This window comes from Mastigoproctus giganteus, chromosome 4, assembly GCF_048544385.1.
Source record: "Mastigoproctus giganteus isolate SK-2022 chromosome 4, ASM4854438v1, whole genome shotgun sequence".
Lineage (NCBI taxonomy): Eukaryota > Metazoa > Arthropoda > Arachnida > Uropygi > Thelyphonidae > Mastigoproctus > Mastigoproctus giganteus.
Window position 1 is genome coordinate 92,889,264 of NC_143578.1, and position 24,405 is coordinate 92,913,668.

At 35.2% G+C, this 24,405-nt stretch overlaps 1 protein-coding gene across 3 annotated transcripts in view; it reads right to left on the minus strand.

Moving 5' to 3' along the window:
• The window catches only part of Fdx1 (Adrenodoxin-like protein 1, mitochondrial Ferredoxin 1), a 141,547-nt gene that overhangs the window by 67,371 nt on the left and 49,771 nt on the right, over positions 1-24,405 (minus strand). For all 3 annotated transcript variants that reach the window (XM_090372817.1, XM_090372816.1, XM_090372818.1), the window contains exons 3-5: positions 23,248-23,354; positions 11,621-11,708; positions 257-309 (exon numbers count right to left, since the gene is read on the minus strand). In XM_090372817.1, the coding sequence (XP_090228943.1) occupies positions 257-309; positions 11,621-11,708; positions 23,248-23,354 (248 nt within the window). The remainder of the gene's footprint in view (positions 1-256; positions 310-11,620; positions 11,709-23,247; positions 23,355-24,405) is intronic.

Here is a 24,405-nt window from a genome sequence, read left to right on the forward strand (position 1 = left end):
CACGGCAAACACGCCGGATTCCATTGATGTAAGCCTGGAACCTGGGCTGTGGGCGTTGGATCCCAGTGATGCTAGTCTGGAAGTCCAGCAGCGTCACTGGGAGGTCCCCTCATCACGTACAGGTGCCCACGTCGAGGGGTTTTAGAGCCTGGTGTATAAGCAAAGAACAACTATCACAACTTTTGAAAATACAACATAACTGCAATTTTAACTGAAGAAATATATATATATATACACATAAATATATAAAAATTACCTAATCGTGAATTTGATTTTAAAAATGGAGCTTTGTCCAGCATGTCCTCTTCACTGAAATTAAAATTTTGGTATAAATTTTGAAAAATAAATTCAATAAACTTAGGTTTTCAATGGAACATAATTCAAATAAAACTCATTTTAACAAACCCTAAAATGAGATTTAATTTATTATAGTCAAAATAATTTTTTTAAAAAGTCCAATTTTTATTTTCCTTAGTGGTTACAATATGATATGGTATATGAAAAAAAATTGCATTATGAAAAATATTAAAAATAAATATTAAATTACCTTTACACCTTTACAAACAGCTAGGTAAGAAAAATATTAATATGAATTCGTAATAGGAATATAATCAATCAGTTACAAATATTGTTTTGTACAAATGCTTTGGTATGCCTAATAAATAGTAGGGAGGGAAAACTTTCTGTTGAAGAATATAATAGAAGAAAAAAAATTGAGGGGAAGAGGAAGACCTGCATCATGGTGGAAGGATGGGATCAGTAAACTTCTGGGCATGACAGTGCCCAGAAGTTTACTGATCCCATCCATTGCCACTTGTAGAGCACAAGATCGATGCAATTGTAGGAATCTGTTGGTGGCCACAACATCGCCTTAGGGAGTTACGTGACTGGAAGAAGAATGTACTAATACTAGGTGGCTGATAATGACAACAACCGGTGCAATACCACCACTTTGCTTATTGCAGGCTTGAAGTGGTGAAACCCATGTTTAGTTACCAGAGTAAAGTTTCTGGCATCCCCTCCCTCCCCATCTCCTTCAACCCATGTATGATACTAAGTACTATATAAGTTTAGATACCTTCTGAGTTTGGGGTTTCATGAAAAAAAAAACATATAAAAAAATATATATACATATATATAACACATCTGTTGATCTGAAGCTCTTCAGTGTTTTGCTCTTTGAGTGAAGGTGAGCTGCTTCAGTTAGGTATTAGTAATCTTATATAATGTAATAAATCTGTCAGCCTTTACTTTTATCTCAACAACTGTTCTATTACATCAATTTCATTTCCAACTAAAATCATAATGGGAAGTTGGGAAGGAAAATCTATTCATTTTGATTATCACTTTTAATCTTGTTCAATTCAATATCTGAATTCTATATATGAAAGGAAGAGAAAATAACTTCCAACCACTCCACCACCTGGACCCAGTTCCACACTGGAGGCACATTAGTAGAGAGAGAGAGAGAGAGATTAAATGCATTATGCTTAATGTACAGCAATTTCAAATAGTGTTTGTAGAAAACCATGATTGCTCTATAATTTTCATACTGATCTGTAACATCTGTTCAGCTGTAGCACTCCAGTATTTTGAGGTTGAAGCTAGGAAAAAAACTTTGATATTAGCCTTGAATTTCTGGGTTGTAATTCTCTTTCCATCAATGAAAGTAGAAGGTAGTGCAAAAGGAATAATAATTTAGTGAATTGTGAACTCAATTTTGAACAGGCGTTAAAAAACAGTTGCTGGACAAATGGTATAATTTCCATTTATTATCAACCAGCTCTCACTGGTCCTTAAAAATAAGTTTAAAAAGTTTTATGGGTTCAGGTCAATGCCTAGCAATTAGACTGAATGAAGGCAAACTAAGGTAAAGATTTAAGATAGAAATAGACAACAGGTAAACTAAGAGACCAGAGTGTTGAAATAGTCACAGAAAGTTAAAAGTGTATGAACGATGCCTATAAAGCTCATAGAGGTGTCGCCTGCTTAGTGGAGTGCTAAGTGAATTTGCATTAAGCAGGGGTGATTTATGCATAGACTATAATGGAAATAATTTTAACTGGTTAATGTGACCTGTGTTTATGGTAGATTTTAAGGTGCTGTTTCTCTATATAACAATAGTAAACATAGCAGAAATAGCTTTAAATATAAAATTTAAATACATAAATTATGCAATAAAACATACAAGTATATGTTCAATAAAATGTAAGGAAGCTTACCTTAAAATTACACAACTTTATACATTTAGTGATCACTGAATTATGACCACTCCATCTGTAATGGACTATGCCGTCCAGCTTGTAATGTAAAAAGCTAAACAGCTTCCAATGCTAGAGCAGTAGTAATTTGCACGTGGTCCTGAAAATCAAAGTGATAAAGTAGCAGTTATGGGATGTAGTAAAGATATCACAATTTTTCGAACGGGCATAATTGTGGGATCTCATGTGTAGGGTGCTTCCATATCAGAAATTGGCACATCTTGTCAGTTGCTCATGGCACAGTGTGGTTAAGATGTACAAAGAATGGTGATGAATGGGACCACCCACCAACAGAAATTTAAAGGATTAATCAAGGTGGATGTTTATGCTGAGTGAAGGGTGCAGCACGTTGGGCTCAAAGGTAGGTCACAATACAATATGAGGAATGCAAAAACAATATCCCAAATGAAGACACACTCAAATGTATGGGGTTCCACAGCAGACAACCCAAGAGACTCTCCTCACTGCTGATCATCGACAGCAAATGATGTGGTGTCAACAGCATGCTGGTTGGACACTGGAGGACTGGAAATAAGTATACTAGTTGGGTGGGTCTAAGTACTTGGTGTAACATGCTGATGGATGCTTTCATGTGTAGTACAAGCAACACAAGTCCATGGACCCATCGTGCATGGTGCTCAGTAGCCAGGTAAGTGGCAATGGTTGTTTAATATGGGGCATGTTTTGTTGACAACTAGGATCCCAGGTGTGTACAGACCAACGTTTCATTGGTGAAGTCTACCGGCAGCTCTTAAGAGACCACATGCACCCTGGCTGTGTTGCCTTTTTTCCTGGACAGAAATGGAATCTTCCAATATGATAATGCACATCAGGTCAGCACGAGTGGTGCGAGGAACACAGTGAAGATATCACCCATCTTGACTGGCCTTGAAATTCACCTGATCTCAATCCAACTGAACACTTGTGGGATGTTTTAGAATGGGGAAGTGAGGTGTATGGACATGCAACCGTCATCTATTCCAACATTGGAAAGCCTTGCAGGCAGCATGGCTGCAGATCCCTATGAACATTTTCAGACATCTGGTGGAGTCAATGCCCAGGCAAATAGCAACTATTTTCTGTGCAAACAGTAGCCCAACAGGGTATTAGATAGGTAGTCATAAATCAGTTATCATTCAGTGTATGTATACTGTATTTACAAGCTTATGATACTGTTGATTTTCAATAGCTCAAAACCATTGAATGTAGTGCAAATTTAGTGCTATCCTTAATCTAGCCTTTTTAAAATGTCCAGTTTAGTTTCTAACAAAAAGTTTTTCTGCTATCTTTTCACCATTTTTGCATTATTAATGCCAGCTGACACAATCTCTTTGAGGGCAAGTGTGTAAGCTAGTCCAAGTGTAAGCTAAAATCAATCACTCAACACAAAATGCACATGAACAACACCTAAACTAAAAACAGCATTGCTAACTGGTGCTATCAAGCACTGTACACCCTGTCAAGAAATAATAGTTCTTAAAGAGAAGTTTTATAAATAACACTTCAATAAACTTCAGCAAATTAGAACCCTTCACAGTAACACAGCCAGACGAAATGATGTATAAAGAATATATGTATAAAGAATGTGTTTGTAATATGCAAGAAATGGTATAGTGACTGCTTCAATATATTTTCCACATATAGCATGCATTGAAAGATCATAGTGTTTTACAGCTGTGGACACAGGAAATTTGACAGTACAAACATCTACAGAAAATCAACATCAGAGATGTAAATTTCCCAGGGTCCAGAAAATTTACCACCAGCAGTTTACCGCCACATCAGTTTATCACATTTTACCGTCTAGAAGCAATGAGATGTGTTTGGTCAAATCATAAAAAGTTATTTTTTTATTTAAGTTTCTGTCTTAAGCTATGATTAGCATATTTTTAGAATTCTATGAACTATGAGGGAATAGTACGGAAATAAAAAAAAACACATGTACGGAAATATGTAATTTAATAGGTAGATTATGTATTTTAATAGTTACATGTATCACAAAAACAGTAAAAAATCCATTATTTGAACAATATAATTGGTTAATTTTAAACTAAACTAATTATAACATTATGTATGTCATAGTACGCTGCAAAAATTCAAAATGAATGTTTATGCAATCTTCAGAATCAGTCACATTGGGATAATTAATTACTAAGAAACTGTAATATTTACAACACAGTATGTAAATTATTAATAAGAAATATTATGCGCAATACCTTAGATAATCAACAATATCACCCCGTTCATCGTATGCACTAACAAGCCTTTTAATTCATTCATTACAATCATGATACTTTTTTTTTTTTTTGCCTGGATCACTTCCACTTAAGTTAAAGGAATTAAGTAGTACCTACCTAATTCCAATTTTGGAAAATAACAGGCAATTAAATTAAAGCTCCTGCAATGGTATGTATTTCTAGGAAGTGTATACCTAGCATATAACTTCCATTTTTAACTGCACTTAATTTTCTTAAATAACACCTAAAAAAAAGCCATATTTTCAATTTAAAATGACCAATAAATTTCTATAAATTATATGTATTGTCTGGCGATAAAATATGCTAGCTACCATTTGTAGGGTATAAATTGTTTATATACTTAAATTTTCTTAAACTTTCGGCGATAAACTTTCCTAGACTAAGTCTAAGAAAGTTTATCGCCCGCAATTCACCATAGCAATTAATCGTTAGCAGTTTATCGCATAAACAATTTATAGCCTACAAATATCACCAGGCAATACATATAATTTATATAAATTTATTTTTAACTTAAGTAGCATGTTTTAGGGGAGTGGGGGGTAGGGCGTGCCGATTAGGGAGGTACTTATATATTTATAATCTCTTACAATCACAACATTTTCTTATTTTGAGTTTATTTTTCATCCTTTTGAGTTTGTGAACGCATCATGTCGGTGGAATTTTTGAAATCAGAAAAAGGAAAACCAAAATTGTGCTTTAGTGGACATTTGTTTTATAAAGACAGGCAAAATAAAACAAAAATTCATTGGAAGTGTCAAAATTACCGAAAAACTAAATGTGCTGCTCGAGTTACTACGGTAGATAACACCATCATTAAAACATGGAAGAAGCACAATCATTGTGGAGACGCAGCAGGAGTTGAGGCAGCACAACTTCTTGATACCATTCAAACGTATGCAGAAACAACAAATAATACGTCTCAGTATTATTTCAAATGTTTCGAGAATCTGTAGCCAAGCAGCAGCCCCTAAGCTTCCAAGTGTAGATACAATGAAACAAATGATCCGAAATATAAGAAATCGAAATTTTAATGGTCCAGTTCTTCCAACATATCATAGAGACATAGATTTTACAGAAGAATATAAAACATCATGCAATGGAAAATTGTTTCTACAATTTGATTCTGGACCCGAAGACAATCATATGTTAATTATCAGTACGAAAAGAAATTTGCAGTTGTCGCAAAGTGAACACTGGTATGCCGATGGGACTTTCAAAACTGTTCCCTTACTTTTTTATCAGCTGTATACGATACATGGATTCAAGGACAAAATATCGCTTCCATTAGTTTACGCATTATTGCCCAACAAGTCTGAGGAAACGTATGTATCTCTACTACAGCAGCTGAAAGTATTGGAACCGGCTATGTCCCCCGCAGTCAATAACTATAGATTTTGAGACGGCGATGATGAATGCTTGCAGAAGAGTTTTTCCTGATGCTTCGCAACAGGGTTGTTTTTTCCACTTTTCACAATGTATTTTTTGTTCCATTCAGAATAATGGATTGAAACAAAGTCATGAAACTGATGCTAATTTTGCTTTAAATATGCAAATTTTGGCAGCAATTACATTTGTGACCACTCCAATTGTGACAGTTGTTTTTGAACATTTATGTGAAAGTGGTGTTTTTCTTCTAGAATCGCAAGAAGTTGTTGATTATTTTGAGGATACATGGATTGGACACCCAACCAGATGACATCTTCGTCAACCAACAAAGTATTCCCATGAAATGTGGAACGTATGCCAGCTTGTTCTTGAAGGATTACCAAGAACGAATAATTCTGTTGAAGGGTGGCATAGAGGATTTGAGGAAAAAATCAGCGCTTATCATCCCAACATTTGGAAATTTATCGATTGCATTAAAAAAGAACAAAGTATTAACGAAATGTGCATTGAACAATATTTAAGTGGAAGTGATCTGGGCGACAAAAAAAAAGAAGTATTGCAATTGTGATTTACGAATTAAAAGGCTTGTTAGTGCATACAATGAACGGGGTGATATTGTTGATTATCTAAGGTATTGCGCATAATATTTCTTATTAATAATTTACATACTGTATTGTAAATATTACAGTTTCTTAGTATATAATTATCCCAATGTGACTGATTCTGAAGATTGCATAAACATTCATTTTGAATTTTTGCAGTGTACTATGATACCTAATGTTATAATTAGTTTAGTTTAAAATTAACCAATTGTTATATTGTTCAAATAATGGATTTTTTAGTATTTTTGTGATACATGTAACTATTAAAATACATAATCTACCTATTAAATTACATATTTCCATACATGTGTTTTTTTATTTCCGTACTATTCCCTCACAGTTCATAGAATTCCAAAAATATGCTAATCATAGCTTAAGGCAGAAACTTAAATAAATATTTTTTATGATTTGACCAAACATCTCATTGCTTCTAGACGGTAAATGCGATAAACTGATGCGGTGGTAAATTGCTGGCGGTAAATTTTCGTAGACTCAAATTTCCCATGGATGCAAAAAAAACTTTTGGGGCAACAAATGGACAACTTTCAAAATTTCTCCTTATCATAAACTGGAGCTTCTTTACAGCATTTCCAGGTTGGCTGACAATTCTGTCATTTTCTCATTAATCACAAGATCAGTTAAAAGTTTATTTAAATTAAAGAACATGCCTTTGAAGGCAAGTACTGTGAATTGCAGTTAATTGGAAAATTGAAGAGATAAAAGAAATTTCTTTTTTTGTTGACAGGGCCTCTCAGGCACCCAAACACTTAATGGGTAACTGTTCCCAATGTGTTTGGAGTAAAGAACACTATACCAAACATGTGCTGAGTGAATTGCACTATAGTGTGGAACAACTGTACTCGAATTTTCCAGGAGTGCAACTTCAAGCAGGGCTAATGATGGCTTGTAAATTAAAGCTACGTTGCTAAAAAGCATGCATTTTAAAATGTTATCTTAGCCAAACAGAGGTGGAGCCCTACCATTTTCTTTTTAATTTTTTGAAAATAATTTTTTTGAACAATGCCAATATTTCATCTTTTCTTAATGGACTTATGTAATTAATTAAATTAATTAAATTTTTTAAAACATGCTATGTATGTTACACCTTTATTTAAAAAAAATGAAAAATACTAATTCTGCTGAAAAATCACAAAAAAAAGTTTTAGACATAAAACAAAAATATTAATCTCAAAGTCTATCTCCTCTAATTCACACTTTCTGGAAATTGCTATTTGGCAACCATATTATCACTGCATCAGCATGAAGTTGCATCTGTATGCAATAATTCATGATGTGATGTAATATCATTATGTCATGTTTTTCTATATGTATACAGTGGATTCTAGTTATTTGGGACACACTGGGACCAATGCACTTTCGTCCAATTAAGTGGCTGCCCCAGTTATGTGAGTCTTCACATGAATAGTTAAAAATACAATGCACCCCTGCTTTATGATTGTTCACTGTAATGGAGATGGGGCAATCTCTCGTGCCGTTTGACACTAAACACACTCTGTAGATCAAATCACGTTACAATAGACTCTCCATAACAAAATACCATTCACTATACAATATGTAGTAAGCACTGGTCGTTGGGGTCACAATTGTGAATTAAATTTTCATTCTATTAAACGGCGATTCTAATAGGAGGAATATTATCCACAGGCTATAAAAGTAAAGATATATTAAGCAAAAATTTACACTTTATTACCTGCAACTTTAATTTAATTAATAAATGAAATGATACATGAAAAGCGGAAGAATATTTATTTTGCCAACCTGTGGCAACCAGTGCCACAGGTTGGAAAAATAAATTTACACTTGTGTACATAGCTTAATTAATACTGTAATATGTACATAATAGCTGATACATTATTTCTGTTCACTGACATTTTTTTGGATTGTAAAATTTAAAACAATAAAAAGATAAGCAATCAATAAAAAAGAACACTGCACACACAAATTGCAAATAACACTATACACATAAGTGAGATATGGAGTAACAAGTTTACGAAGCTTAAAAAATAGGAATGAAGAGAAGCTTCTGAAAATTTATTTCTTTTTTATATGATTGAAGATTTCAGTGAAAGGGAAACACATTTCACCATAATAATGGTGAAATGTGTTTCCCTTTCACTGATAGCTAGAATTGTGGGTTTTTCACCCACAATTCTAGCTATCAGTATTATACAGATGCAATAAGATCGAGTTTACTACACGTTTATTGCACTATCAGAAAAGCCCAACAAACCGGAAACTGCAAGTTGTTTTTATTGTTCTATGGTTGTGACCAACAGAAACATGCTTAGAAAAATATCACAAAGGTGTTCAAAATTGATTCTTATAACCAAACACATGATAACAATGAAAGTGTAGTGTGTGTTTTAATGATTTGAATTGGTTTTTTGTAATTTGATTCTATAAAGCAGCTGATTCTAGAGACCAGTGCGACTGGACCACATGGTCTGGGTCGGAGACAATCGGGGGTAACCTTGAGTGCTGCAGTCTTCTGCTCCGATTAAATGGCATGTTATCCCAATTAAGTGAAGAAGACCCTGACTATTTTCTCGATTAGGTTCTGTTCTTTAAGATTTGTCCCAAATAAATGGCTGCCCCAATTAACCGGCGACACAAATAACCAGAATCCACTGTGTGTGTGTGTGCGCGCGCGCGTGCGTGCGCATATAGATATACGAAATCAGACTTTGGTGGTGCCTTTTTAATGTCAATTGCCCACAATTCCCATTGTAATGCAGAACTACTTTCTGTGAAAAGAGCATCAAAATTTAACTAAGATGGACTATGGTCTCTTTTTGTTTCCCAGCTTTAAAAAATACCATTAAGTGTGTGAAATTTCAAATGTGTGCATGGCATATATTTCTGCTTATCATATATATTCAATACCATTAGTTACTTCTATTTCCAGGTTTATTTCAAATTCGGCAAGCTCCACAGCATGCAAAATTTGAAACTGCAGTGTATCAGACACCTTGAGATCATATCAGGTTTTTGTATTTACTATATGAAATAAATCTTTCAAAAAACAACTAGGGTAAAATGGTAGATGTTTACTGAACTAGGAGAGTAAAAACATGTAATCTGAAACTATAAACAAACAGCATTGGTGCTTGTCTGGTACTCTTCAAGCAAACACCAAATAGCTGCAAAGACAGTGGGAGGGCACCTGACAGGGTGTCAGGTGCAATTTCTGTATGTAAACCATAAAAAAAAAAAACTATTGTAATAAAAGTATGACTATATTTGGGAAGATAAGAAAACTTATTGATCATTAATCATTGATTAATGGTCAAATGTGAAAAGTTATTTTCAAATAAATTTCAAGATTTTCAACTAACTGATGAATGGTTAAACGTGTTGAATATTATTCTGAAGAAATTTATATTTTTTAATCACTGATTAATGGTTAAATCTGAAAATGTTATTTTTGAGGGACAGCTGCCCATCACCACCATTGGGATTATGCAGAACCACAGATTCTCGACTTTTATATAAGAGAGGAAAGGGGGGGGGGAGAAATAGTATTCCTCCCATATCTCACTATTAAAATGAATATATACCTATTATAAGTCCTAAATATGATAAAGCCAGTTCCTGATACCCAATCTCTGACCGACTTTTTATACATGTTATTAAAGATTTTTTTTTTTATAATTTAGAAATAACTAGTTGATCTCACCATGTTTATTATATATTTAAATTTTTTTGTTCCTTCGTGCAAAATATTGTGTTGTTTTTAAAAAAGAAATCCAAAGCACTACACTACTTTCTATTTTCAAATGGAAATGTTTTACATGTTAAAGCTGGATATAATCTACTATAAAATGTCTAGCAATGGCATAAAGGGATACCTAGTTTTTACTTTCTCCCTATACCTAAGATACCCCTCAAGCCCCTGTTTAAAAATATATTCAAAAGTTGTACAACTTTTTAATTTCCATCGGAGCTATAATATGTCAAAAGATGCTTATGTCTGCCAGTTGGCGATATTAAAACACTGACCGAGTGTTGGTGTTCTTCATTCACATCTGTTTACATTTTGCCATCACAGATACTGGAACAGTGCTGACTGAATGTCTAGAGGGAAACCTTATCAGTATATGACTGATGTATTCTCCATTTAGCAAACATAGAAGGAAGCTGATAGTAGTGGTGAAGCATTTTTCCAGTGGATGTTTCAGACACTGTTTCTTTATCAAAAAAACATTTTCTTTAGAATATCTTCTTATGAATTTCCTGTCATAGTCCCCCTGGGAACAATGTGTAAAGATTAAATCCCAGAAAACAGCAATCATCACTGTAGCAACAACACTGAACTTTATTGGTAGTGGACTCAGCTCCCATATAATATTTCTAATTCTTTCTTAAATTTATTCAAACTACTCATTTATTCAAATTTAAATTACTTAAAGTTATCCAAACTACTACAGCACCACATGGTAGTTTATTCCAACAATCAATTACTCTGACTGAAAGCAAATTTTCACACATTAATTCTGAAACCTGAAAATGATGGAGGAAAATGGAGGTTTTGCAAAAAGATAGAGAAATCCTTTGTTGCCAACTATACTATAACTGTAAGATGGAGAAGAGGCCAAATAAAGTAAAATGCACTTCAGATTCATGATGGGTTCTCTGTCATGAATCTTGAGATTTAGCAACTATGTAAAAGGTATATCCACCACCCATTGTTATTTTGTTTATTTACAGATTTAATTTATGTTAAACAGAATCACTAATAAATTAACTAGTATTAACTAACACATCAAGAATGAGTTAGCAATATATACTCACAAAACATCTGTGTAATATTTAAATTATTTTAGTTCCACCTTTTCAGTAAATCAAACTGTAATACTAAGTTACAGAAACCTGTTTCACTAGTAATAATTAGGAATTTTAATGATGTTAAGTACCTTCAATCCATTTAGAAAATTTCTTATTATATAAAATGTCATTCCTATCAAATTTCAGAACATTCCTATCAAAATGTTCTGAAATTTGATAGGAAACTAATAAAATTACAGAAATATAAATAACAAAAATGTTCTTTCTTCCTTGAATGTTTTTCAAGAAAAAAAAATCATCTGCTTACTGTTCACTAGGCACCTCCATTTTGTCAAAATACTCTTCTTGAATATAGACATGGCAAGTTGTGCAAGCTGCAACTCCTTCACAGGCCCCTTTATTAAAAATATATATATATATTACAGAAAATATTTATATCACAAGGCCAAAACCAATCACAAGGTAGTTGTTTATGAATAACAATTAGTGACAAGAACATTTGGGTTTAGAACACTATATGGTATAATGCGACATTACATTATACTATATAGTATAATTATACTACACACTATATAATTCAATTGCACAGAGGTACATCCATAGATGCACACTGTCCATCTCCTCTGTCTCTTTCATTCAAGCCACTTTGCCACATGTGAATTCACATTTCCAGAATAAAGATGCTCAACCATAGATAAGAACTCCTGTGACAGAATGTATATGTTCCCTACAAAATTAAAAAAAAAAAAAAAAAAAAAAAACTACATAAATACTGCAGCATATGGTAAAAAGCTTGATGTTCAACCAAACTGAAGGGAGAAACCATGTGCCTGAACAAGCCAAGTCTTGTCACTACTTTCAGGATAGTCGAGCCCGTGACCACCAAATATGGAGGTTGCGGAAAGGTCAGGGAAGGACCACTGCATATCACCAGAGCAATACGGCCTTAGTTGCTAATGCTCCTAAGAAAAAAAAAAAAACCAAACCAAACAAAAACTTTCAGGATAGCAAAGGAAGCCAAGATTTCTGTATAACTAGGAGACCAACTTTTGTTTTAAAAAAAATACGCTTTTGGGAGATGGCTAATTATGTAAGCTCAAGTAACTTCCTAGTTCATTTCACAAATATACATGGTCTCAATTATAATTTCAACGATGTCCAGTTCCCCAGTTCCACTTGCAGTCTGCCAAACCCCATGTACTTTTTCTGACAGAATCTCAGTTACTGGTTGATTCAAATACTGCTCATCTCATTTGCCCAAATTATTCGCTGTATGATTCCTTTCGCCTCAAAGGTGGTACTTGTGCATATGTCCGTTCCGATATTCCCTGTCAGAGAATTGGTAATTTGGAATCTCCTCTATTTGATGGCTTAAAATCTCTACCTCATTGGGTCAAATTCATCTGCTGTCTCTACCGTTCTCCCAACTCCACTAATCACTTGGAGCTCTTTAATTTCCTCTCCCTGCAACTTGACTTTCTCCAGTCCAACTTTCCTAACAGTGAGGTAATTTTCCTTGGTGATTTTAATGTTCACAACTCCAGCTGGCTTCTGCTTTCTAGTCACACCGACCCAGCTGGTAAAGATGCTGAGGCTTTTGCAATTTCTAAAGACCATGCACAGATTGTACATTTACTTACAAGAATACCAGACAATCCTAACCATACAGCCAACACACTTGATCTTTTTCTCACAAACAACCCTTCTAAGTACACGGTCGAAGTGAGAGGTCCTTTAGGTACTTCAGATCACAACTTGGTGATTGTCTCTTCTCCAATGCAGCCTTTATCTCACAGCTATTCCCAACCTTGTATTGTTTGGCATTACAAGAATGCAAAATGGGATGACCTGCGAGATTTTTTTTCTTCCTTTTCTTGGTCGGACTACTGATTCAAAACTTCTGATGTCGTTGTTGTTGTTATTTGGTTTTTAGGAGCATTAGCAACTAAGGCCATATTGCTCCGGGGATATGTGGTGGTCATTCCCTGACCTTTCCGCATCCTCCGTATTTGGTGGCTCACAGGCTCGAACCCCGGTCTAATCAAGAAGCATGTGCTACGCACTGCTGCTCCTGCCTACCTGGCTACAGGGGCACCACTTCTGATGTCAACATTTGCTCTGATTGTGTCAGTTAAATTATTCTTGTAGGAATGGAATCCACTGTTCCACACTCCACTTTAAAATCTCGTCCTTTATGTAAACCTTGGTTTTCCAATAAATGTGCTAAGGCTGTTCAAGAGAAGAACGTTGCATATCGTAATTCGCTTGTTTCCAATTCTTCAGCTTCATTTTCTGCCTACACCAAAGCTCGCAACAATTGTACAGCAGTCATTTATCAGTCCAAACTAGATTTTGAATAGGCTTAGAGTAGAAAACTTGCTTCTTGCCCTAAAGGTAGCCGAGCATTCTGGTCTCTTGCCAAAGCTATTGGTCGCAACTTTTGCCCATCTCTGCTCCTGCCTCTGTCAAAACCAGATCGTTCTGTTGTCACTTCAGCCAAGGATAAAGCCGACCTGTTAGCACCCCATTTTTCTTCCAAATCATGTATTAATGATCTTGGTAAAACACCTCCCACCATTCCCAACATGCTCCATTCAATGCCTCCTGTGGTTTTCCATCAAAAGGTATGTCAGAAGGATTTTGACGAACCTTAATGCTAGGAAAGCTCCAGGTCCTGATGGTATTTCTCCACTTGTTCTCAAAACCTGTGCTCCAGAACTTACTTCTGTTCTTTGCCACCTTTCTTCACTTTCTTATTCCAAAGGTGTTTTTCCTTCTGCTTGGAAATTTGCTCATATCCAGCCAGTTCCTAAAAAGGGTGACAAGTCTCTTCCATCCAATTATCGTCCCACTGCAATTACTTCTACTCTTTCTAAAGTAATGGAGAAATCGATTAACTGGCAATTCTTAAACTACCTAGAAACCTTCCATCTGATCAATGATCGCCAGTATGGATTCTTGTCAGTGTCGATCCATTGGTGATATTCTGGCTTATGTTACCCATTTATGGACAAATTCAATGGAAAAGTTCGGTGAAATGCAAGCAGTTGCTCTTTACATCTGAAAGGCTTTCGATCATGTTTGGCATAAAGGTCTTCTAAACAAGCTTCCATCTTATGGTTTGCCAACTGTTTTTGCAATTGGTTATCCAGTTTTCTCTCTGATTGCTCACTGAGGGTGATGGTAGATGGCTCTCTGTCTTCTAACTTCTCCACTAATGCTAGTGTCCCCCAAGGTTCAGTTCTTTACCCCACTCTTTTCCTCTTGTACATTAATGACCTTCCATTGACTGGAAATCCTATCCATAGTTTTGCTGATGATAGCACATTGTATTCCACTTTCCATTCTGAAAAACCTTGCCCTGCTCAATCAGCTTAAACTTCTCGAATATACACTACCAGTTCCTTAAATACTGATCTCCAGTGGGGCAAACTCAACTTAGCTGATTTCAATCCTTCTAAAACTCAGTCTTGTCTTATATTTCGCAAAAAGGATTCTTCTGCTACTATGCTTATCTTTGGTGACACTCCGATTTCTAGGCAAAATGATATATCTCTTTTGGTATTACCTCGACGTCTAATCTCTCTCTTGGCACAAGCACATTACAAATACTGCTTCCTCTGCATCTAAAAAACTTGGTTTTCTCTTTCGCTCTTGGCGTTACTTTTCTTCCAAACAGCTGTTCACTCTGTACAAATCAAAAATCCGCCCTACCATGGAATATTGTTCCCACATCTGGGACTGTGCCCCCAAAACCTCTTAGGCTTCTAGATTCCATTCAGAAGAGAGCAGTTAGGTTAATTAATGACTCCTCTCTCCCAGAGTCTCTCCACTCTCTATCTCACAGATGTACTGTTTCTGCTGCATGCCTTTTCTACAGATACTTCCATGAGCACTGTTCTTCTGAACTGGCTTCTATAATTCCCGCTCTCTCTCTTTCAAAACAGTCTGAACACTTGCCACCACCAGCCAACATTCATTTACTGTCCAACTTCAAACTCACAGAATCAAGTTTTCATTTTCCTTGTTTATTCATTCAACTGCCATTTTCTGGAACAACCTTCCTTCATACATATTTCCTGAAAATTACAGTCTACAGAAGTACAAATCTAATGTCAACAAATATCTTCTTTCATCTTCTCAACCTCCAACCCAAGCATGGTACTAAGTACTATAGGTTGTAATATCTCTCATGTTTGGGGTTTTCATAAAAAAAAAAAAAAAAGTAAACTACATAAATTATAAAAGAAAGGGAGCAGAATTCAATGGAAGAAGAAGAAGGCACTCTTCCTCCTTGGTCTAATGAACCTTTTGGTCAAAGATCGCAGACTCAAAGGGGATTCAATAACCCCAAAAGCATTCTTAGTATACAGGCACTCAGTGACTTACATAAGGGTTGCATTCCGTGGAACTTTACATAAGTCGAGTTTACGTAAGTCACAATTTCCCTAAATGCTTATGCAGCACTCGCAACTATGCGCACTGAATTTGATTGAAGCAAAAAAGAAAATGTTCAATAACATGTAAAAAAATTATTTATTCAGTTTTTTTATCTCATGCACAGGAAAAATTATAAAGTGTGCAATTACAAAATTTCAAAATTATAAAATTACAAAAAAAAAGGGGAGGGGGCAGGCATAAAATCAGCACGTTTTACCTTTCAAGCAGCATTGCCAGAATCAACATAACTGTCAAGAATGCCGCTGCAGAGGTTGAGAGCTGTGGAAATTTATAAGGAGTTTTTCTAACACATCACAAAATTTCTCTGCTGCTGCAGAATCGGCACTGGCAACTTCACTGCATACTTTAGCATTGTGAAAACCAGCGCAATGCTTGAACCTATTAAACCAACCATTGCTTGCCATGAACTTGACTTGGGGTTCGCCGTACTTATCCTTAATATCTTCATAAATACTTTTTGCTTTTGCTTGAATGGCCTTTAGACTCAGGAGCACTCGCTTCTGAATCTGATTTTCCATCCACATTATTAATAGCTTTTTCCATCTTCTATTATAGCACCTGAATACTGTTTTGTGATCACTGTTGATCTTAAATGAGTCGATCCTTTAACATGTTCTTTTATATGCACACTGTCCTTTGAAATAGCATTCACTGTTGAAGCAGCGAGACTTAATTCTCATGCAGTAGATGACAAACTTTGCCCTGCTTTTTAATCATTATCATCTTCATTTCTAAATCAAATTTGTTTGGTTTTCCTAGCATTGCCACCACTTGCACTTTCCGTTGGTTGCTTTCCATTCATCATTGTACTAAGTAAATAGGAAAGAAGAGAAGATTCTGAAAATTTAATTGTTTCTTATACAATTGAAGATTTCAGCAAAGGGGAAACACATTTCACCATAATAACGTAAAAACCCAGTTCCAGTTATCGGGATTATCGCAAATGCAATAAGATCGAGTTTACTACCTGTTTATAATAGATTGCACTAAGAGAAAAGCCCAATAAACCGGAAAGTGCAAATTGTTTTATGGTCGTGTCCTCCAGAAATGTTCTTTAGAAAAATATCAAGAAAGGCATTCAAAATTGATTATTACAATGAAACATGATAATGATGAAAGGGTAGTGCTCCATTATAAAAATGACCTTTTGGAGAGATAAACAGCTTAGTTATATAGCAAAATGTTCAACTTCCGAAGTCTTGGAATGAATTATAAAAAAAAAAAAGAAAGTGTTATTGGGTTCCATTTCGATGTTTTCACAATACCTCCATTTATTCCTGCGGGATGCAAAATATGTTTGCACTGGCTGGCAAATACTTAAGTAATGTCGAATTTAAGGAAGTTGGGAAGTGCCTGTATATGGAAGGGTAGTCTTTCCGATTGGACTAAGACAAATTTCAATACACAGGTCTGCCAACTAAATACCCCAACCTAGGCAAGATGTTCCATGATAAAGGTCTAAGAATGGATGAAATTGTATATTTTGTTGTTCATAATGAAAAACCAACTGCTGACAAACAGATTGATTATCCAACGAAGCTGTGGTGGGCCTAGAGGGTTTCCTCTGTTGAAGAAACATTCTGTTCCATATACATTTCAATGCTTTCTTGAGCAACTTCCACAGAATACTGCACCAAGGTACCATACCGAACCATCAATTTGAAAAAGAGACTTTGTAAAACTTACATCCTATGTAAAAACGATCCCAAAACACCAAATGAATTTAACCCTATTACTTCCCACTGGATGATCACTTTTAAAAATTTCTGAAAAGCTAATATAGCTGGCAAAAGCAGAATATTGCTTAGATCACAGACCAGAACATCTTTGTACACAATAAGGCAGAGGTTAATGATTACCAATCTGTTAAACACACTATGCACTGGTTGATGGTGCACATTCAGTCAATATTCTGGATTACGTCAGCATAAATGATGTTTATTTACCAACTGTTTTAAATTCTTAAGATTTTAAATTAAGAATAGGTTGCTATTCTTTCAAAATACCGTGCAGTCTATTCTGCATACTAGAATCTCTTCTGACCTTGAGAATGATAAAGATAGTAATAGTATTCACCATATAGTGCAAAGAAGCTAAAGGCTTTGGCTGCACTGGCAAAAAAAATTTAAAAAAACTACCAAGTGGATAAGAAAATACAAATTATACGCTTCCCTCCTCACAAAGGTAACTATCCATTTGTACTTTTGAATTTATTCAAACTGTCTGCCTTAAATACCTGTGAGGGCAACTTGTCCCAGCAATCAATGATTTACCGGCTAAACTAAAAGAAAACTTCTTACACTCTAATCTAAACCTCAATCCCTGTAATTTGAGTTTATGGTCCCTACTTCTTTTTTTTTTTTTTTTTTATGTGAACCCCAAACACGAGAGGTATTAGAACCTATAGTACTTAGTACCGTGCTTGGGTTGGAGGTTGAGAAGATGAAAGAAGATATTTAACATTGGACTTGAACTTCTGTAGATTGTAATTTTCAGGAAATACGTATGAAGGAAGGTTGTTCCAGAAAACGGCAGTTGAATGAATAAACGAGGAAGATGAAAAGTTGGTTCTGTGGGTTTGAAGTTGGACAGTAAATGGATGTTGGCTGGTGGCGGCACGGGTTCGGACTGTTTTGAAAGAGAGGGCAGGAATTATAGAAGCCAATTCAGAAGAACAGTGCCCATGGAAGTATCTGTAGAAGAGGCATGCAGCAGAAACAGTGCATCTATGAGAAAGCAAGTGGAGAGACTCCGTTAGATATGAATCATTAATTAACCTGACTGCCCTCTTCTGAATGGAATCAAGAAGCCTGAGAGAGGTTTTGGGGGGCACCACCACAGATGTGGGAACAATATTCCATGGCAGGGCGGATTTGCGATTTATACAGAGTGAGCAGCTGTTTGGAAGAAAAGTAACGCCGAGAGCGAAAGAGAAAACCAAGTTTTTTAGATGCAGAGGAAGCAATATTTGTAATGTGCTTGTGCCAAGAGAGAGAGAGAGATTAGAAGTCAGGGTAATCCCCAAAAGAGATATATCATTTTGCCTAGAAATCGGAGTGTCACCAAAGATAAGCATAGGAGCAGAAGAATCCTTTTTGCGAGATATAAGACAAGACTGAGTTTTAGAAGGGTTGAAATCAACTAAGTTGTCTTTGCCCCACTGGAGAATTACCTAAAGATCTGCATTTAAGGAATTGGCAGCAGATTTTTTCGAGAAGTTGAAGCTGATTGAGCAGGACAAGGTTTCTCAAAAGTTGAATGCAATGTGCTATCATCGGCAAAACTATGGATAGGATTTCCAGTCAATGGAGAAGGTCATTGATATACAAGAGGAAAAGAGTGGGAATTAACTGAACCTTGGGGGACACCGGCATTAGTGGAGAAGTTAGAAGACAGAGAGCCATCTACCATCCCCCTCAGTGAGCGATCAGAGAGAAAACTGGATAACCAATTACTAAAAACAGTTGGCAAACCATAAGATGGAAGCTTGTTTAGAAGACCTTTATGCCAAACACAATCAAAAGCCTTTGAGATGTCAAGAGCAACTACTTGTGTTTCACCGAACCTTTCCATTGAATTAGTCCATAAATAGGTAACATAAGCTAGAATATCACCAGTGGATCGACACTGACGGAATCCATACTGGTACTGGCGATCATTGATCAGACGGAAGGTTTCTAGGTAGTTTAAGAGTTGGTGGTTAATTGATTTCTCAATTACTTTAGAAAGAGTAGAAGTAATTGCAATAGGACGATAATTGGATGGGAGGGATTTGTCACCCTTTTTAGGAACTGGCTGGATATGAGCAAATTTCCAAGCAGAAGGAAAAACACCTTTGGAATAAGAAAGTGAAAAAAGGCGGCAAAGAATAGGAGTAAGTTCAGGAGCACAGGTTTTGAGAACAAGCGGAGAAATACCATCAGGACCTGGAGCTTTCTTAGCATAAAGATTCGTCAAAATCCTTCTGATATCCTTTTGACGGAAGACCACAGGAGGCATTGAATGGAGTGTGTTAGGAATGGTGGGAGGTGTTTTACCAAGATCATTAATACATGAGCTGGAAGAAAAATGGGATGCTAGCAGGTCAGCTTTATCCTTGACTGAAGTGAAAACAGAACCATCTTGTTTGGACAGAGGTGGGAGCAGAGATGGGCAAAAGTTGCAGCCAATAGCTTTGGCAAGAGACCAGAATGCTCGGCTACCATTAGGGCAAGAAGCAAGTTTTCTACTCTTAGCCTGTTCAAACTCTAGTTTGGACTGATTAATAACTGCTTTACAATTGTTGCGAGCTTTGGTGTAGGCAGAAAATGAAACTGAAGAATTAGAAACAAGCCAATTATGATATGCAACATTCTTCTCTTGGACAGCCTTAGCACATTTATTGGAAAACCAAGGTTTAGATAAAGGACGAGATTTTAAAGTGGAGTTTGGGATAAAGGATTCCATTCCTGCAAGAATAATTTCACTGACACAATCTGAGCAAACGTTGACATCAGAAGTTTTGAAACAGTAATCCGACCAAGGAAAAGAAGAAAAGAAGTCTCGCAGGTCATCCCATTTTGCATTCTTGTAATGCCAAACAACACGACATATAGTGAAAATAACAGTGAAAATTCCACCTTCATTCATTTCACTAATCCCTCTCAGAGCCTTATAAACCTCAATCAAGTCACCTCTGAGATGCCGGTTGGTAAACTCTGTAGCTCACATAATCAGTCTTTCTTCATATGGTTGCCCTTTTGCTGATCTCACCATGCAAGTTGCCTGTCTTTGGACCCTTTCAAGAAGCTCAATGTTTTTTTCAGATGAGTTCTCTATACTTAAACACAGTATTCCAAATATGGTCTTGCTATTGTGGCCTCATACAGTAGGATTATGACCTCCCTATCTCTACAGAATAATGTTTGATAAATCATCGATAGGACAACATGGACCTTACTGGCTACCTGCTTACACTATTCAGAAACTTTCATATCTGCCTGTATCGCAACTCCCAGATCTCTTCCTCCTCTACTGTTTTTATTTCAACCCCCAAAAATGCATAATTTATTTGGGGGTTGCTATTCCCCACAGCTGCCACTTCTCTGAAGTCCGTTCAAGTCATCCTGAAGGAGCACTACTTAGCACTGATTACTAATAACTCTACCAATGTTTACATCGTCCGCAAATTTTGACATTACACCTATCCCTTTGTTGATGTCATTTATGAAAATGAGAAACACTTGTGGTCCAAGAACTAATTGTTGAAGGATCCCACTCATAACATTACACCAATCTGAAGAATATCCATTAATCACAACCCTCTGCTTTCTACCATGCAGCCACCCAGCAATCCATCTTAGAATCTTACCAGTAAATCCAAGCTTGTCAACAAAATAAATTTATTGGAATAGAGCAGTGGATATTGAGATGGCTAAACAGCCATCTCTAAAACCATTTTTCAAGCATGACTCTATGGCAGTGATTTTCAACCGGGGTGCCGCAACAACATTCTTGGGGTGCCGTGTAATTTTGGTTTAAGTTACTTAAAGTTATTATTATTATTTTGAAATTTATATATTTATTTCATTATAAAAGGGTACAATATATATCCATTGTACCATATCTTTTTAATTTTGTGTTGATCTATAATTGATCTTTATTTAGTACCTCTATATAAAGAATAAAATTATTATATAGGTATATATTAAAAGGTCGAAAACCACTGTTAGGTATTCCTTTTAGCCTAGGGGTGCTGTGAAAAAATTACTGGGATACTAAGGGCACCGTGAACCGAGAAAAGTTGTGAACCTCTGCTCTGTGGAAACATACCACTATTGCAAAAAAATTTTTCTCACAGCTGCTAAAGCTGATTACTGGAAAGATGGATGCATCCAAATTAAATGAGATAATTTAACACTCAAGAAATGGAAGTACAAGTCATACCAGCTAAATCCCTATATTGAAGCTGCAATGCACAAACATTAGCTGTATGAGTGATATATTTCCCTGGGAAAAACGTAATGTAAAAACATAGCATAATAATATGTAGCAAAAACTGCTGGAAAACACCTGTATAAATTATTTCAATGAATGATGTGGAATACTATTACATATACTAATGATGTGGAATACTATTACATTTAGTATATGTTAAATACAAATGGCATATAATACTTCTGGAGCTGAGGTGATTTATAATGTGGTGTAAATAATGGTACAAGAGTAATAACATATATCCATTTTTAGATGCATAGATGGCATAGAGTATTGAATTCCACATGGGAAGTTGGAAAAAAAAAAATTTCAAATAATATGCGGACCAGAAGAATGAATGAGATTAGCAGTTCCTTCCACATCACATGGTTTCCAAATGTCAAAAAACTCATAGAAATTTTAATAATTTAGATTTTAATGTAGTTTTATATTTTGCAAACAGAAAAAGACAGAGACAAACTAATTTATTACAAAAAGACTGAGAACCTCATGTTAAAATTAAGTTTGATTGCAAGATAGAGAAGGGGTTAGTCGATAACTATGTTTTCAATGTTGCTTAATAAGAATAACAGATTATGTTAATATTTTCAGTTTTTCATGAGAAATATGTAGCTAAGTGTTCTGATCACTATTCTGATCCTGAGGGTTGTTCAGGGGGTGAAAATGTCAAATTATTATTATTATTAATAATAGCCATATGGTGCAAGGAAGCCTGAGGCTTATGCTGCACCAGCCAAAAAAAAAAAAAAATTTCCCTATTACCCTGAGAGAGAGAGAGAGAGAGAGAAGTAGAAAGGAATCACCAAGAAAGAGAAGAATGATGATATCCAGCTCAGGACCCTGGGTGTGCCAAGCCCATACTCACCAGATGTGAGCCCCTGGGGTTAAATTAAATGATAAAAAAAAAAAAAAAGGACAATGATGCAAGGAAGTCAGGATAAATTAGCCTTATCATTAAAAATAATAATAATAATAAAAAATGCTGTCACCTGATTTCAATTCAGTTAAACCTTTTTATTAAATTTACTAAAATTCTCTAGTTCAACAAAATTAAGTGCAAAGTTGTTCCAATTCTGTATACACTAATGCTTTGGCAATGAAAAATTTTCTTATTCAATATACAAAAACAAATTTCCTTAATTTACAAACTTATCCTGTATAGTCTGTCACCATAAACACACATTCCAGTTATTTTTTGTGGAGTTATTTAATCATACATATAGTGAATTAAAAACAATCCCTAATATTATTCTCAGAAAAACTAATGAATGCATAAAGGCCAGATCTGATCCTGAATGTGTTACCTGTGGTAGCTGTCATTTATGTGATATTATTTTAAAATTATTTTGTAAATTTATTTTAAAATTTAATAATTTACATGCTGCTTCAAATAAAGATATTTCAATTCAAAATGTGCACTTTTTTGTGCAACACCCTTTAAAATGTCACAGTGTATGAATAGCAACAAATGATGCAACTAATATAAACAATAAATACCTTCTATGTCTACGTCATACTGCTGACCTAGACGCATTAAATTATCACCAATCTTCCCTTTTACAGGTATCCTATTGCCATCTTGAGTGAAGTATGTAATGCTAATCCTACAGTAATTGATAAAAATTTAAAATGCATTTTTATATAGATTATTACATTTTCATGACAGTGTATTGATATATACAGGTTTAAGTATTTACTGAATATTTATTTAAGTCACTCAGTAAGAGAATTATGAGCAATTCAAAACAAATAATCAGAAACCCAGACCTCCCTCTACACATGTATGCAAGAATTTTATTATTATTTCAGCTACTTTATTTTATTTCAGAAAAGTACTGTATACACAAAAGGGAACCCATTTATTGTGTATTGCAAGAAAAATAACATCATTTAGTTAATGGTAATACAAGAATAAAACTAAATTAAAAGATACAGGCAAAAGAACAACAATTGTAAACAGGAATATCTTCAAAAAAATATTTATACTGTTTACAGAAAAACATGACAAACAGTTTCACAGAAAAATTTTTATACAGCGAGAAGAACAGTAGCTTAAGCAATTAAATATTAAATAATATTAAATTAACCACATGGTTCACAGTCAGCTAGGCAACGTCCTGTTCTGGAGAAGTTCGTATAAATTCATCGAGAGTTTCTGGTGCATCTAACTTAGTTCATTGATAAGGAAAGCTGTTCAGATCAGGAAACTGTTCTGATGGATGCTAGGTTGGGATCTGGGTAAATGGAAGATAAGTTTTTTTGTGCCAGCTGCTGGAAAATGGAAAAAGACAGGTTGAAGGAGGATCTGGTGTGAGGATTTGTCTAGTAAATATTTGATTTTTATGGAGCAGATTTAGATCATCCAAAGCCCTATGCATATCAAGTGACTCTACAGTCCAACCACCATGAGAATGAGCTCGAGGCCATTGGCCATATGTTGTTAACTATTTATAAAGATGAGGGATTAATACTGAAGTACAAAAAAGAGGGTGAATGTAGATATAGTAGAACATCAGTTATCCGGAATAATTTGAAAGGCTGGTTTTTCTTTTTCTTTTTTTTTATTAATGATAGTATTTGAGACAAATGTTTATTTACTGTGAGATGTTAAATGAAATGTTAAATTATTACAAGAGTATATCTGTCTTTTTTTTT